The sequence below is a fragment of the Ornithorhynchus anatinus genome, chromosome 14 (assembly GCF_004115215.2).
Source record: "Ornithorhynchus anatinus isolate Pmale09 chromosome 14, mOrnAna1.pri.v4, whole genome shotgun sequence".
Taxonomy (NCBI): domain Eukaryota; kingdom Metazoa; phylum Chordata; class Mammalia; order Monotremata; family Ornithorhynchidae; genus Ornithorhynchus; species Ornithorhynchus anatinus.
Window position 1 is genome coordinate 27,146,186 of NC_041741.1, and position 13,265 is coordinate 27,159,450.

The following is a 13,265-nucleotide window of genomic DNA, read 5'->3' on the forward strand; positions in this document are numbered from 1 at the left end:
ACTATTATTATCAATATTCACAAAAGGATTTTAAAGAATAAGCGAAAGTAAGAGGCAATTAGGCACCTCATTTTCCCTATGACTCATCCTATTACTTGAAACGGACTGTCCATCCTCTCATAAAATGGCAGTTAGAATGACTTCATGAGCTAAAAAATAGTCAGTGTGCACTCAGCTCAAAAAGTGCAGAAATATACATCTGACAGAGGAACTGCTGTATATTGAGGTTATAGGTTTTGGGAATTTCATCTATTTTTAGTCGGGCTTGCTAAATTGTCTTAGAAAAGAAACAATTTTTATTTTTTACAAGATACTATTTTAGATCGACGCTTGTTAATTTTCAAATAATATCAATTGACAGAGGTTAACCAAAGTCTTCATGTTCTTTTTGTTGAGTATGCTTTTCCAGAGGATCCTGAGACGTTTAGAAAGAACATTGGATTAATAATCCCAACACTCCATAATTCTGTGATAACTGTACACTTTAATCTTTGCACACATCATAGCAAATTAATAATAATAATAATAATGTTGGTATTTGTTAAGCGCTTACTATGTGCAGAGCACTGTTCTAAGCGCTGGGGTAGACACAGGGGAATCAGGTTGTCCCACGTGGGGCTCACAGTCTTAATCCCCATTTTACAGATGAGGTAACTGAGGCCCAGAGAAGTTAAGTGACTTGCCCACAGTCACACAGCTGACAAGCGGCAGAGCCTGGATTCGAACCCATGACCTCCGACTCCAAAGCCCGGGCTCTTTCCACTGAGCCACGCTGCTTCTCCCTGAAGGACAGAATGCTTAAATGGATGGTTTAGCTTTACATTAGATCATGTGGATTTTGACCTCTTTAGCAAAAGATTACTAAAATGTCATAGAAAGCTACAAGGATCTTGAAAAAATTAATCCAATCATAAACAGGTCGGAAAATTATAAGACTGTGTCTACCTGTATTCAGAGTCTATCTTGGAGGAGGGAAAAATGATATCAACAGAAAAAGATAAGAATACATAACATAACAATGATTACGTTTTTTAAGGATTTGGACTGTGTACTCAATTTTGGGGTATATGGAAGGAACAAAACTGGGGCTTACAATTCAAGAGGAAGGGAGAACAGGAATCAGTCTTTTTCAGTTGGGGAAATTGAACTGCAGCTCAGAGAAGTTAAATGACTTGCTCAAGCTCACGGAGCAATCCTTAGTTGGGACTAGAGTCTGTTCCCAGTCCCATGTTCTTTCCCTGAGGCCCTCTACCTCCATTCAAAGAAGAAATAGCTCTTTCAAATGTTGGTATTTGTTAAGCACTTACTATGAGCAGAGCACTGTTCTAAGCACTGGGGTAGATACAGGGCTATCAGGTTGTCCCACATGAGGCTCACAGTTAATCCCCAATTTACAGATGAGGTCACGGAGGCACAGGGAAGTTAAGTGAATTGCCCACGGTCACACAGCTGACAAGGGGCAGAGCCGGGATTCGAACCCATGACCTCTGACTCCCAAGCCCGGGCTCTTTCCACTGAGCCACGCTGCTATCTTAAACTATTTGGAATATCTAGAGTGTATTTTGTAGTAAAAACTGTGGCTATTAGACTGTCTCAGTTACACCAAATAAAAGAATAAAGTAGAAACAATTTTGTTTTTGGCTCTTTTCCTATTAAACTCATCAACAAAGAAACAAAGACTGTAAGCCCGATGTGGACAGGAATTGTCTCCCTTTACTGTTGAATTGTACTTTCCAGGCACTTAGTACAGTGCTTTGCACATAGGAAGTACTCGATAAATACGATTGAAGAAATGAATATGAAACAACAACAACAAAAAATGTTGTATCACTGGGAGAAACCACCCGAAAATACTCCTTTAAAGTAATTTGAACATGGAGCAAACCAATCTCTGAAGGTTTTTAAATGAAAAATAATCATTTAACCTTTACAATTATTTATAGATTGGTTCTCATAGGTTGCTTCCAACTTTCCTAGGTTTGTTCTGTGTCACAAGCTTCCTCCATTCCCCAGTTTATAACCCTCATAAAGATGTTAACAAATTAGAATGGCAATGTGGTCAGTAGATTGTACACTGAATTGGAAGTTGACACCTCTGTAGTAATTCCAATCCTATTAACGGCTGCCTCTCCGCTCCATAATTTCACCATCTGTAAAATGGAGCGTACAATATCAGCTGTTCCTTATCTCTCAGATACAGTGTCAGGGTAAATTTGATGTTTCATGCTAAAAAGCGCATCAGATTCTGCAGGAAAAAAGTTGTTCTGACGCGAGGATGAGATTTATTTTGTGGAAAGTGTTAATGTGGAGAAGCCCCTCCCCTGGTTTAGTGGGAGACCATTTCTAGAGGAACCCACTCCCCAAGATAAGAATTGGACTGCGTGTTGAGAGACGGGGTTATTCTGAGACAATATTGGAACAGGCTTAATGGCTCCGATGGGAAATTGACCAGAAGGCCCCATTGCCATAGGGCAGGAGTTGTCCACCTAATAGTTACTTATTTAGTCAATCATATTTACTGAGAATTTACTGGGCACAGAACACTGTACTAAGCGCTGTACTAAACACTTCATACAAGAGACACATTCCTTGCCCACACCAAGTTTACAATCTAGGAGATGAGCTTACTCCTAGCTGACCCGTGTCATTGCCATCGCAAGTGGACACGTGACAGTGGCAAAAATGATGCTTTTTTCCATAGCATGAGACTCATCTGAATGGCCTCGCCAAGTGTAAGTAGCAATCCAGTGCATACCTAATCCCGGCTCCACCACCTGTCTGCTGTGTGACCTTGGGCAAGTCACTTCATTTCTCTGGGCCTCAGTTACCTCACCTGTCAAATGGGGATTGAGACTGTGAGCCCCTTATGGTGTTTTTTTGTAAGAGCCCTTTAAAAGTATTTACTCAGTGCCTACTGTCTGCAGAGCATTGTGTCATGTCCTTGGGCAAGTACAATAGAATCGAGACGTATGAATCCTACCCTCAAGTAGTTTGCAATCTAGTGGGGAGCTAGACACCAAAATTAATGACAGGTGAGGAAAAGCAATTGAGCAGGAGACAAGTATATAAATGGACCCGGATGGGTGTGGGAGGGAAGGCTTAATAATAATAATAATGTTGGTATTTGTTAAAGCGCTTACTATGTGCACAGCACTGTTCTAAACGCTGGGGTAGATACAGGGTAATCAGGTTGTCCCACGTGAGGCTCACAATCTTAATCCCCATTCTACAGATGAGGTAACTCAGGCACAGAAAAGTTAAAGTGACTTGCCCACAGTCACACAGCTCACAAGTTAGTGTTAGAGAAGCAGCGTGGCTTAGTGGCAAGAGCACGGGCTTGGCATGTATGATCTGGGCATGTCACTCCCCTTCTTAAACACCTCCAGTGGTTGCCTATCAACCTCCGCTCCAAACAAAAACTCCTCACTCTAGACTTCGAGGCTCGCCCCTTCCTACCTCTCCTCCCTTCTCTCTTTCCACTGCCCACCCCGCACGCTCCGCTCCTCGGCCGCTCACCTCACCGTCCCCCGTTCTCGCCTATCCCGCCGTCGACCCCCGGGCCACGTCCTCCCGCGGTCCTGGAACGCCCTCCCTCCTCACCTCCGACAATCTAATTCTCTTCCCCTCTTCAAATCCCTACTTAAAGCTCACCTCCTCCAAGAGGCCTTCCCACACTGAGCTCCCCCCTTTTTCCCTCTGCTCTCTCTATCCCCCCTTCACCTCTCCGCAGCTAAACCCTCTTCTCCCCCCTTTCCCTCTCCCGTCCCACCCCCTCAGCACTGTACTCGTCCGCTCAACTGTATATATCTTTATCACCCTATTAATTTTATTTTGTTTAATGAGATGTACATCACCCTGATTCTATTTAGTTGCCATTGTTTTTATGAGATGTTCTTCCCCTTGACTCTATTTATTGCCATTGTTCTTGTCTGCCTGTCTCCCCCGATTAGACCGTAAGCCCGTCAGAGGGCAGGGACTGTCTCTATCTGTTGCCGACTTGTACATTCCAAGCGCTTAGTACAGTGCTCTGCACATAGTAAGCGCTCAATAAATACTATTGAATGAATGAATGAGTCAGAGGTCGTGGACGCTAATCCCTGCTCCGCCACTTGTCAGCTGTGTGACTCTGGGCAAGTCACTTCACCTCTCTGTGCCTCAGTTACCTCATCTGTAAAATGGGGATGAAGACGGGGAGCCCTACGTGGGACAACCTGATTACCTCGTATCTCCCCCAGCGCTTAGGACAGTGCTCGGCACATAGTAAGCGCTTAACGAATACCAACATTATCATTATTGAGTGGCGGAGCCGGAATTCAAATCCATGACCTCTGACTCCCAAGCCCGGACTCTTTCCGCTGATCCACGCTATTTCCCTGGTTATATAGTGCAGTGCTCAGCACCTAGTAAATGCTCAGTAAATTCCACTGCTAGAGTGCTTAGTGCTTGGGTGGTACAGCATTGCTGAGGGGTTTGGGAACAATTATTAGCAATCCCTCTTCCTGCAACACATCGTCCAGAGCCAGAGAACCCAGGGAGTTTAGGCTGATTCATTAGAACTTTGAAAACTTGCGACACGCCAGTTCTAAAGGAACGATCGACACCAAGTGAGCAGAATCGTGTCCTCAGGGTATATTCATGTTGGCATCAAGAACATGCTCAGGCTAGGTCTTAAAAAAGAAGAGCTGAAGTCAGCAAAGGGACTTTTAAATGCCGAGATCAGAGAAGGGCGAGGGCTTCTCACTGCCAGACTTCCTAGCAGTTGGCCTCTTCGCCTAGGCTTCCCACTCAGGGAGTTGCTAATTAGCACTCTCACCTCTCTTTCCTCGGCACACAGAGAAGGAGGCTCCGGCTGTAGCCGTGGAAGCCTCCCTGGAAGTGACAAAGCCTTTGCCAACAGTCAGAGGGGGAAGCGGGGATAAAATAGCAAGGAAGAGAGGACCCATAAAAAGCTCGCGTCCAACTTGGTTATCTTAGCACAGGGCTTGGCAGTTAGTAAGCTCTTATTACAGGCATGGGGAGCACAAAGCACTAGCACTTGAGAAGCAGCTTGGCTTAATAGAAAGAACACAGGCTTGGGAGTCACGGGATGTGGGTTCTAATCCTGGCTCCACTCCTTGTTTGCTGTGTGACCTTGGACAAATCACTTCTCTTCTCTGTGCCTCAGTTCCCTCATCTGTCAAATGGAGATTAATACTGTGACCCCGACGTGGGACAACCTGATTATCTTGTATCTACCCCGGGCTTAGAACAGTGCTCGGCACGTAGTAAGCGCTTAACAAATACCATCGTCATTTCTTACCAAAGGGGAAGCTCCTTGGGAAGCGGAGTAACCTAGAATGAGCCCAGTCCTGGGAATGAGAGGCCCTGGGTTCTAATCTCAGCTCTGCCACTTACCTGCTGACTGACCATGGGCAAGTCACTCAACTTTGTTCTTGTCTGTCTCCCCCGATTAGACTGTAAGCTCGTCAAACGGCAGGGACTGTCTCTCTCTGTTGCCGACTTGTTCATTCCAAGCGCTTAGTTCCGTGCTCTGCACATAGTAAGCGCTCAATAAATACTATTGAATGAATGAATGAACTTCTCTGTGCCTGAGTTCCCTGATCTGCAAAATAGGGATTTAATACCTGTTCTCCCTCCTACTTTGATTGTGAGCCCCAGGGTCTAGTCTAGGCCAGTGTTTCGTTCAGTGCTTGGAACACGGAAACTGCTTAACGAATACCACGTAGACTGTAAGCCCGTCAAACGGCAGGGACTGTCTCTATCTGTTGCCGACTTGTTCATTCCAAGCTCTTAGTACAGTGCTCTGCACATAGTAAGCGCTCAATAAAATACTATTGAATGAATGAATGATTATTATGCAGCCACTGTCCCTGCACACCTTTCTGGCCCCAGTGAGTTTGCAGGAAAGAATTTATGCCGAATTCAGAAGAAAACCAGCCCTGTGTCACTGGTATTATTACCGGCCACCTTTCCTAGCTTCTCCAAAGCTCTGTTTCTCTATGGGGATTCCAGTTGTGGCAAAGGAAGCAATGGTGAGGAGTCATTGGTTGGGGGCTAGGAAAGGTCCAATGTCAAATGCAATCTCCTTGGTCAATCCAAGGCCTCAGATGACACAAGCCTGGGACAATCACAGTTGGTAACCCAAGATGACATAGTGGGTAGAGCACTGGGAGTCAGAAGGTCCTGGGTTCTAATCCCAGCTCCCCCAGTTGTCTGCTATGTGATCTTGGGAAAGTCTCTTCACTTCTCTGGGCCTCAGTTACCTCATCTGTAAAATTGAGGCTGTGAGCCCCATGTGGGACAGGGACTGTGTCCAATATCCACTCTAGCGCTTAGTATGGTGCCTGGCACACAGTAAGCACTTAACAAATGACAATCATTATTATTATTATTTTCTAACAGAGACAATCCTTTAGCATCCTACACATTGAAGTTAATAAATAATAATAATTATGGTATTTGTTAGGTGCTCACCATGTGCCAGGCACTGTACTAAGTGCTGGGGTAGATACAAGCAAATTGGGGTGGGCACAGTCCCTGCCTCATATGGGGCTCACCGTCTCAATCTCTATTTTATGGATGTGGTAACTGTGGCACAGAGAAGTAAAGTGTCTTGCCCAAGATCTCACAGCAGACACAGTAGACACAGCAGCACAGGTGATAAGCAGCTGAGATCATAGAGCGAGAGAAGCAGCATGGCTCAGTGGAAAGAGCCCGGGCTTGGGAGTCAGAGGTCATTGGTTCCAATCCCGGCTCTGCCGCTCGTCAGCTGCGTGACTGTGGGCACGTCACTTAACTTCTCTGTGCATTAGTTACTTCATCTGGAAAATGGGGATTAAGACTGTGAGCCTCATGTGGGACAACCTGATTACCCTGTACACCCCAGCACTTAGAACAGTGCTCTGCACATAGAAAGCACTTAAATACCAACATTATTATTATGAAGTAAATGATACAGTAATTTTTATGCCAGTTAGCCTTTGCCAAAGAGTAATGTTAAAGGGAACATTGCTAAAATTCACATCTTCTGATAAGAGTACACCCTTTCATTCCATTTCAGGAAATCCATCCATCCCAAGGTTATTCTGAAACTTTTTCAGAGTAAAACAGAGCAAGATCTCACTGTACTAAGCCTTGGCACAGATACAAGATCATCAGATCAGACAGAATCTCTCTCTCATAGGGGACTGACAGTGTAAGGGGTAGGGAGAGCAGTTACTGAATTCACGTTTTAGAGATAAGGAAAAAGAGGTACAGAAAAGTTAAGCAACTTCACCTAAAAAGTGAACATGGGGCAGAGTTGGGATTAGAACATAGGTCTTCTGACTCCCAGGCTTCTGTTTTTTTCCCCTAGGTTCCAAGTGTGCTGGTTCCTATATGCCAATAGGCTAGCATTTCAGATAATAATAATAATGTTGGTATTTGTTAAGCGCTTACTATGTGCAGAGTACTGTTCTAAGCACTGGGGGAGATACAGGGTCATCAGGTCACCCCACATGAGGCTCACAGTTAATCCCCATTTTACAGATGAGGTAACTGAGTTACAGAGAAGTGAAGTGACTTGCCCACAGTCACACAGCTGACAAGTGGCGGAGCTGGGATTCGAACCCATGACCTATGACTCCGAAGCCCAGGCTCTTTCCACTGAGCCACGCTGCTTCAGATGTTCTGAAGGGTCTGGGCAATCTGAATATAAGCTTCATTGGAGGGAAAAAGTGCTCTACAACTCAGGGTAGCCAAAAAGCCAAAGAAGTGATTCAAAATCTGGTACATCTTCTTGGGATACTTGTTCTTGGACAGTCGATCAGATTTCCACTATCTCCAGGTAGAGAAAATTTACTTTAAAAATTTGCAGGTCTACACCAGACACAGAGCCACGGCTCTCCGGCTCTCTCTGAGATCCAATGAAAGGACATTTGTAAGCTCCCAGATCTGACACATCACTGAATATCATTCATCCTGATTATACAGCATCTGGCATATTGGTTGCACTGAATAAATGCAAATTTGAAAAGCAACAGTTGTTGCTTCAACTTGAAATACAAGGTTCAAACTACCATGAGAAGACTGACTTCTATGAGGTAAAATTATTCTAAGCGGTGGCTCGCAAAAGACCAATAAAGTTTACGAGAAGGTGGGTCTATTAAAGCACTCACCCCTATATTTAAGACTTTACTTAAGCCCTCTTTGCCTTGGCTCCCTTTCCCTTCTCTGTCATCTTTAAACATGGATCTGTGACCTTTGGACATTTGATATTCGCCCCATCCTCAACCCCACAGCAGTTATGTAAATATATTTAAATTATACATTACAAATAATTGATTTATATTAACATCTGTCTCTCCCTCCAGACTGTAAGCTCGTTGAGGGCAGGGAATATCCATTGTAATTTCCCAAGCACTTAGTGCAGTGCTCTGCACACTCATTAAATGCTATAGATTGACTGATTTGCTTGATTGACTTACTGCCTTCCTGAAGCAGTTAATGGAGGAAAAAAGCCTGTCTGCACTGTCCTGAATCAGGAATTTATAGGATAGGAGTTGTGAACCCTTTTTTCCTCAAAACTCTGCTCTCCCCTTACATGTTCTGCTGTTAGAACAGACCCAAGAGCTATGGGACCCAGGTTTCTTAGAGATCCAGCTCCTAGGAGGTGTCTCTATCATCAATTGCTGGCAATTAAACAAGCTTTAATACTAGGTATCCATGCCTACAACCGAAGCTTCCTTCAAATTTCTTTTCTTATCAGAGACACCTCACTCATGTAAGTGCCTTCTGTAGCGCTTTCTCTTAGAGTTGCAAACCAACCACTTTGAATTTTACTGACCCTGTTGCCAAATAGTAGAGACCAATTAGTGAGGGACCAATTCAGAAAGTTGCATTTCTTTCCCTTGATCTTTTTTTCAGATGCACCAAATGAAAAAAAAAAAAAAAAGGAAAAAAGGAAAATGAACTACTAGGCTTAGAATGTAGCATTCATAATTTTTAAAAAAATTAGTGCTCATCAACTCTATCAATTTACAACTATTGTTTAAAAACTTCTAATAGGCTTCTACGAACTTCTTGGAGGTCTGCCTTTTGAGAGTGATTTGGTGTAGATTGCAAATTTCACTTATTCAATTGTATTTATTGAAGACTTACTGTGTGCAGAACACTGTACTAAGTGCTTGGGAGAGTACTTCTAGTCAGGGAACATGCCTGTAAACGTTGTTGTACTGTTGTGTCCCAAGTGCTTAATACAGTGCACATAGTAGGCACTCAATCAATACCAGTAATGACGTTAATGATGATGACCACATAAAATACTTCGGGGATAAAAATATGAAGCGACTGTCAACAGTACTTGGAATAAACCAAAAACAAGACTAAACAAAACAAAACAGAAGCAACACCCACATTCCTAATTATAAAAAAACAAGGTGAGAAATTCTGTCTTTGGGGACATCAACACCTTATGATGTTCAAATCCCTTAAGGGATGCTGGTTAGAACAAGTGGTACCTTCCTATACGAAGCTATGCAGATGCCCACGTTTCTCCTGTTACCTCACCAAAACTTTAAAGTTCAACTTTGACACTGAAAAGTAGCTGCAGATCACAGTAGTCCAGAACAAAGATTGCCCCAACTAGTGATGGAAATGGTGGAGACTAGTCAAAAAATTAATAAGCCAGAATTTCAACGTATATGTGAATAAGAAGAAATGGAGCAGAGGAGATCTGAGCATGATGAGAATTTTGCTCTAAAAAGAAACCTCTCCATTTGGAATTGAGACAAATATAATCTGTTGTGTGTCTCTGATCCATTTAAACAATGGCCAGAATGGATTCATTCTGACCAGCTGAAGCGCTTGAAAGGAGAGAATATTTCTGGGATTCACAGGAAAGAGGAGACCATTTCACTGATCCATTCAATCATATTTATTGAGCCCTTACTGCGTGCAGAGCACTAGAAAGATCCGGTCAGTGACACCGGGAGCTTAACTCACCTGGATCCAAGTCTACCAATTCTATTGATTTCATTCGCTGCTTTCAAGCGCTTAATACAGTGCTCTGCACAGAGTAAGCCCCCAATATAAATACCGCCGACTGAGTTTTACCGTTTTATCATTTTTCCATGGGCCCGTTCTTAACTTGCAAAACTTGTTGATCAGTGCAATTTAGGAATTGTATTTTACTGATGTATATATGCTCCAATATTCTATTACTTCCTCCTACCTCTATTTCTCCCCTCTCAGGGGAGTGCTACAGAGTTTCCAGTTCTCTATCATTCTTGACTAAAGGAGGGTGAGTCAAGCAGAGGCATACCCATTCCATTCCTAGCCTGGCCAGTGGCTAGCGAGTGGAAGGCAATCTGCTACAGGTCAAAACTCCCCTGTGCTGGGCAGCAGGGGCAAGGGAGAGAGTCAAGGGCGGAGACTCAAGCTTACCGTGCAGAAGGCGGCAGTGGTAAAACACTTTTGCATTTTTACCAAGAAAACTCTACGGATACACTACCAGAACGATTGCAGATGGAGGTGGGGCATTCTGGGAGAGACGTGTCCATGGCGTGCTACGGGTCGGAGACAATTCGGCAGCATAAGACAAGATCTCTGTTTCATCCACTAGACTGTAATCTTCCTAAGGGCAAGTATCAGGTCTACTGATTCTACTTTACTCTCCCAAGCACTTAGTACAGTGCTCTCCACACAGTAGTTTCTCAGTAAATATTACTGCTTGATATTGCAAAGTGGGATTGGTATCTACTTTATAGACCCTATGAATTCCTGTACCTACTAAAACAAAAATAAAAAAGTAAGATAACATTAGCCCTCAGGTATTTCTTCTCTTTCCAAAATGGTAGATGTCAATGAAGTAGAAATCAAGGCTATATATGACTCTTACAACCAGTTTCAATAGAGATTGTTTTTAGCTGTCTATGCAAATGTAATTTAACTTTTCACAACAGTTTCAATAGAAGTGATGTACAACACAAGGAATAGGTTAGAAAAATTGTCCCTCAAAAATGGGAGAAAGGGTTTTATGTTACCTCCTGGTTAGCAGCAGCTACTTCTTCTTCCAGTGCAGAGACTCTTTCTAAAGAAACCCTCAGCCGTTCCCTTACCTAGAAGAAAAAAACAGAGCCTGTAGAGTAATGTGTTTTCTTTCACTCTTCAAAACTGGGATCATATATCATCAGACTACTAGAGAGAGTTCCATTGGCAAAGTATCCAAGCATTGGGTTCCTCAACATAGGAAAACCAAACATGACAAGATTCTAAGAAAACATTTTCCAAATTTTCCAAATTTAGCTAAAGATGAAGTAGGAGCAAATGAAAAAAAATCTGAATTATGTAATGCTACAGAATAATTTAACCAATTTTCAATGGACCATGGACTCTACTGAAAAAGTCTACTTGAAAGTTTTCAAAGAATTATGCTAAAGAATGTAAGCTTTAAAGATGTATTCCACTAGCTATGTGCCTTTCTATAAATTAAAGGAGGATGCAGGGAGGGAGAGCTCGATTTAAGGAACTTCAGAATAGTCTACTACTGTACCACTCTAACTTCTTTAAGCCCGTCAATGGGCAGGGACTTTCTCTATCTGTTGCCGATTTGTACATTCCAAGCGCTTAGTACAGTGCCCTGCACATAGTAAGCGCTCAATAAATACAATTGAATGAATGAATGACTTCTTAATTTGAGGTTAACAAAAGGAAAATACAACAAATTCTGTTGGGCGAGCTATTAAAGGAAAAACTAATTGCTGAAAGTACATATTCCTGAAGTAAAGCAGCTTTGAAAACATCTGAGACAAAGCAAACTTTTAGATTACTGTTATTTTCATTTAATTTCCCTGAAAGATACCAATTTGGGATGAGGAAGACAGCTGGGTGCTTTTCACTCCTTTAGAATTAGGATTACGTGAGCAAGAGCCATTCGGTTTGCTGCCCATATTTTGGGGAGGCAGGATGGTCAAACAGAGGTGGATCACTCCTCCCCATCTTGGGAACCGGAAGCTATTGGGTACTGGCGTCAGCTAGGAGGTCCTTCTCTTCTTGGCATGAACTTGGCACTCAGTGGATTCTAAGGGAATTTTTCACATCACTCAGGTCCTGGAAATGGTCCAGGGCTTTCCCGTCTCCCCCACCCATTTCCTTTGCAGTTGGGAGTTCTCCACTCTCCCTCTTCAGGCCCTACGTTGCTTTTATGGTGTTTTTCACTCCCCCCACCTCAACAGGAGGTTGGCTGGGGTTGTTTTGTGTCCCCTCTGTGCTCCAAGGTATAAGTAAAAACCTCCAAGTCCCACTCCAATTCTGGGACCGAGGACTCTTTTGGGGAGGTGGGGGGAGTGTACCTTCTGGGAAGAGGGTTGGGGGCAACAGCACTCTGGGAGTCAGATTGCCTCAAAAACTTCCCCACTCAGATCCCCACACAAAATTAAAAGCTAGCATTATATGGTTAAACCCTCTATGACACACCTCCTTCCAACCTGACACCCATCATTACAAAAACAGCAACTATCTTCATGAGAATATATGACATGAATTAATGAATGGACCCCAGTTCCAAACACCCAGGGGCATTAAGAAACTGATTTTTCTTTTAAGTAAAATGCCAGTCAGCACTTTCATTTTAACTTATGTATTTAATTTGCTTACTCCTTGGATGGCTCCTCTGAATCAAGTCCTCTCCATGGATAAGTCCCCATTTTTATAGTAAAATGTCTATTTTCAGAAAGAATTTTTACTTTAAGAGGGAATGTCAATTTCCTTCACTGACATTCATTTGATGAAATTTCATTAATGTTCATTTTTTGGAAAATGAAGGAAACTGTTTTTTCTCAATAAACCCGGCCCTTTCTTCTTGTTCAGGTGAGTGGAGATTTGGCCACATCCCCAAAAGAAATACTGCAATGCATAAACTAAAATAGTGCAAACCTTGAGCATTTTCCCATACAGTAGAACATTGAAGTTGAAGTGGAATTGAACGTAAGCTACTCCAGGTCCTCCACATATTTTACCAGTTACGAGCAAACACAGCTATCACGCATACTCCTACTGTTTAGACCAGTATACAATTTACTATTCCCACTTTTTTCGATTCAACTCTATACAGCCCTAAATATTTTCATAATTTACCTTATGCGACTTATTACATTCACCACAATTTAATAGTTTCTTCCTTCCAAGTGCCTCAGGTTACCAACAACAAATTGTTTCACCAAATGCTAAGGCATAGAGAGCTAAAGATTATTAGACTTTAGCCTTTAAATTTTTACTTAACATAAAAT

The 13,265-nt window shown here is 42.8% G+C and overlaps 1 protein-coding gene across 5 annotated transcripts in view; it reads right to left on the reverse strand.

Annotated features, from left to right (window-relative positions):
* The window catches only part of PPFIA2 (PTPRF interacting protein alpha 2), a 422,696-nt gene that overhangs the window by 151,040 nt on the left and 258,391 nt on the right, over positions 1-13,265 (reverse strand). For 4 of the 5 annotated variants that reach the window (XM_029079000.2, XM_029079003.2, XM_029079005.2 and 1 more), the window contains one exon: positions 11,022-11,096. The exons of the other annotated variant lie outside the window; for it this stretch is intronic. In XM_029079000.2, coding sequence (XP_028934833.1) covers positions 11,022-11,096 — 75 coding nt within the window. The remainder of the gene's footprint in view (positions 1-11,021; positions 11,097-13,265) is intronic. 5 annotated transcript variants of the gene reach the window in all.